The sequence below is a fragment of the Papilio polytes genome, unplaced genomic scaffold (genome assembly GCF_000836215.1).
Source record: "Papilio polytes unplaced genomic scaffold, Ppol_1.0 DF823999.1, whole genome shotgun sequence".
Classification (NCBI taxonomy): Eukaryota; Metazoa; Arthropoda; class Insecta; order Lepidoptera; family Papilionidae; genus Papilio; species Papilio polytes.
This window is the reverse complement of record NW_013525205.1, coordinates 1-1,432: the sequence shown is the minus strand read 5'-3', so window position 1 is coordinate 1,432 and position 1,432 is coordinate 1. Positions and strand designations below refer to the sequence as shown.

Genomic DNA, 1,432 nt, shown 5'->3' with positions numbered 1-1,432 from the left:
CGCTACTAACCAACTGTACTGGCCAAGTGTGAATCGCACATAGTCCATAGCGCTTAATTACATGACTAGCAATCAACTGGCAAAGTCACAGCTGTCCAACAAAGTAACAGTCACAGCTGTCCAACTGTGCTGAACAATTGTAAACCGCGCATTACGGCTAGTGAGTTATGTTGAATGTTTTATGAATTGCGTTTTTATTTAACAGACACGTTGCGGCTCGACAAGGTCACTACGCCTGTGTTGTTATGCTACTCGCCCGAGGTGCGAGGGTAAGTTGGAAAATGCATTTGAAAATTACATGATTTTTACTAGGCTTATTTTTAATTGCAGTATTTTTACATAAGTATTCTTGTGTGCAGACGGATGTAGAGAATTCAGCGGGCGAGTTGCCGGTGGAGGTATGCTCTGGTCAGTGCCAGACCGCGATCTCCCTCAACATGCAGATGGCGCTCGCAGTCTCCGACAAGCCTGTACGCTGCAGACTTCTATGCAAGTATGTATTTACAAATTAACTGAAATACCTCAATATTTTTTTTAGTTACTATTATAGTATGATATAACTAGCTGTTGCCCGCGACTTCGTCAATGTGGTATTAGAAAACATATGAACTATATAAATAACACAAAGCAACGTATCCCTCAGGAACCGGACATCTCTGGGGGATGAACCTTATCCCATGTGTACTCCAGACTTTGTTTTATATCTGTGCCAAATTTCAATAATATATGTTGAACCGTTGCAGAATGATGGAGTAAACATTAAAAAACTAAATTAATGAATCCCACGGGAACAGTAACTATTCCTGGGATAAAAAGTAGCGTATATGTTCTTCTAGACTATCCTCTACATCAGTACCAAATTTCACCGAAATCCGTTCAGCCGTTTTGCCTACAAACTCTAACAAACTTTTGCATTTATAACATTAGTTAGGTATGATTATGTATTAACAATAGTTTTTCACTGTGCAGCGATATATCGAATGGTCGCGAGCCGTACCCTGTGCCGTGTATCAACGAGGTGGACGAGACGGGCGCGCCTGACGACTTCACGTACGTGACGCGTCACGTCACGCCCGCGCCCCTACATCTGGATACCGCGCTCGCCACCATGCAGGTACATTTCTAAAGCTTTAAAATCACACTATAATTTTATTTGTAGCACGAAACTAAAAGTTTAATAGTTATTGTAATATGCAAATTTTTTTTTATTTATTTCTAAAAATATATAGTCTCTTACAGCGGATAATATATAGCCGCTGTAAGAGACTTCCTATGTTAACGTACTCAATAACAACGTAACTTCTTAATGCACGAATTTTTGAAACCGGCCCGGTAGTTTTTGAGTTATTTCAATAAATACAAAGCTTTCCTTTTTTAATTTTAGTGTAGAAAAGTTGAAGTTTAGTGAATTTTTAACGCCGGCGTCCAGAAA

At 39.7% G+C, this 1,432-nt stretch overlaps 1 protein-coding gene across 1 annotated transcript; it reads left to right on the top strand.

Moving 5' to 3' along the window:
• Positions 1-51: 51 nt before the first annotated feature.
• On the top strand, positions 52-1,147 carry LOC106101265 (histone-lysine N-methyltransferase EHMT2-like). The gene is made up of 3 exons (XM_013280430.1): positions 52-269; positions 360-493; positions 970-1,147. Exons 1-3 carry the CDS (start codon positions 246-248, stop codon positions 1,124-1,126), a joined length of 315 nt encoding a protein of 104 aa, XP_013135884.1. The 5' UTR covers positions 52-245; the 3' UTR covers positions 1,127-1,147.
• Positions 1,148-1,432: the final 285 nt, after the last annotated feature.

Bases quoted from the DNA above. Each gene is read 5' to 3' on its own strand.
- LOC106101265 (XM_013280430.1), top strand. From the start codon at position 246: ATGCTACTCGCCCGAGGTGCGAGG. The intron at 270-359 runs GTAAGTTGGAAA...TCTTGTGTGCAG, and splicing joins TACTCGCCCGAGGTGCGAGG to ACGGATGTAGAGAATTCAGC. The intron at 494-969 runs GTATGTATTTAC...TTCACTGTGCAG, and splicing joins CGCTGCAGACTTCTATGCAA to CGATATATCGAATGGTCGCG.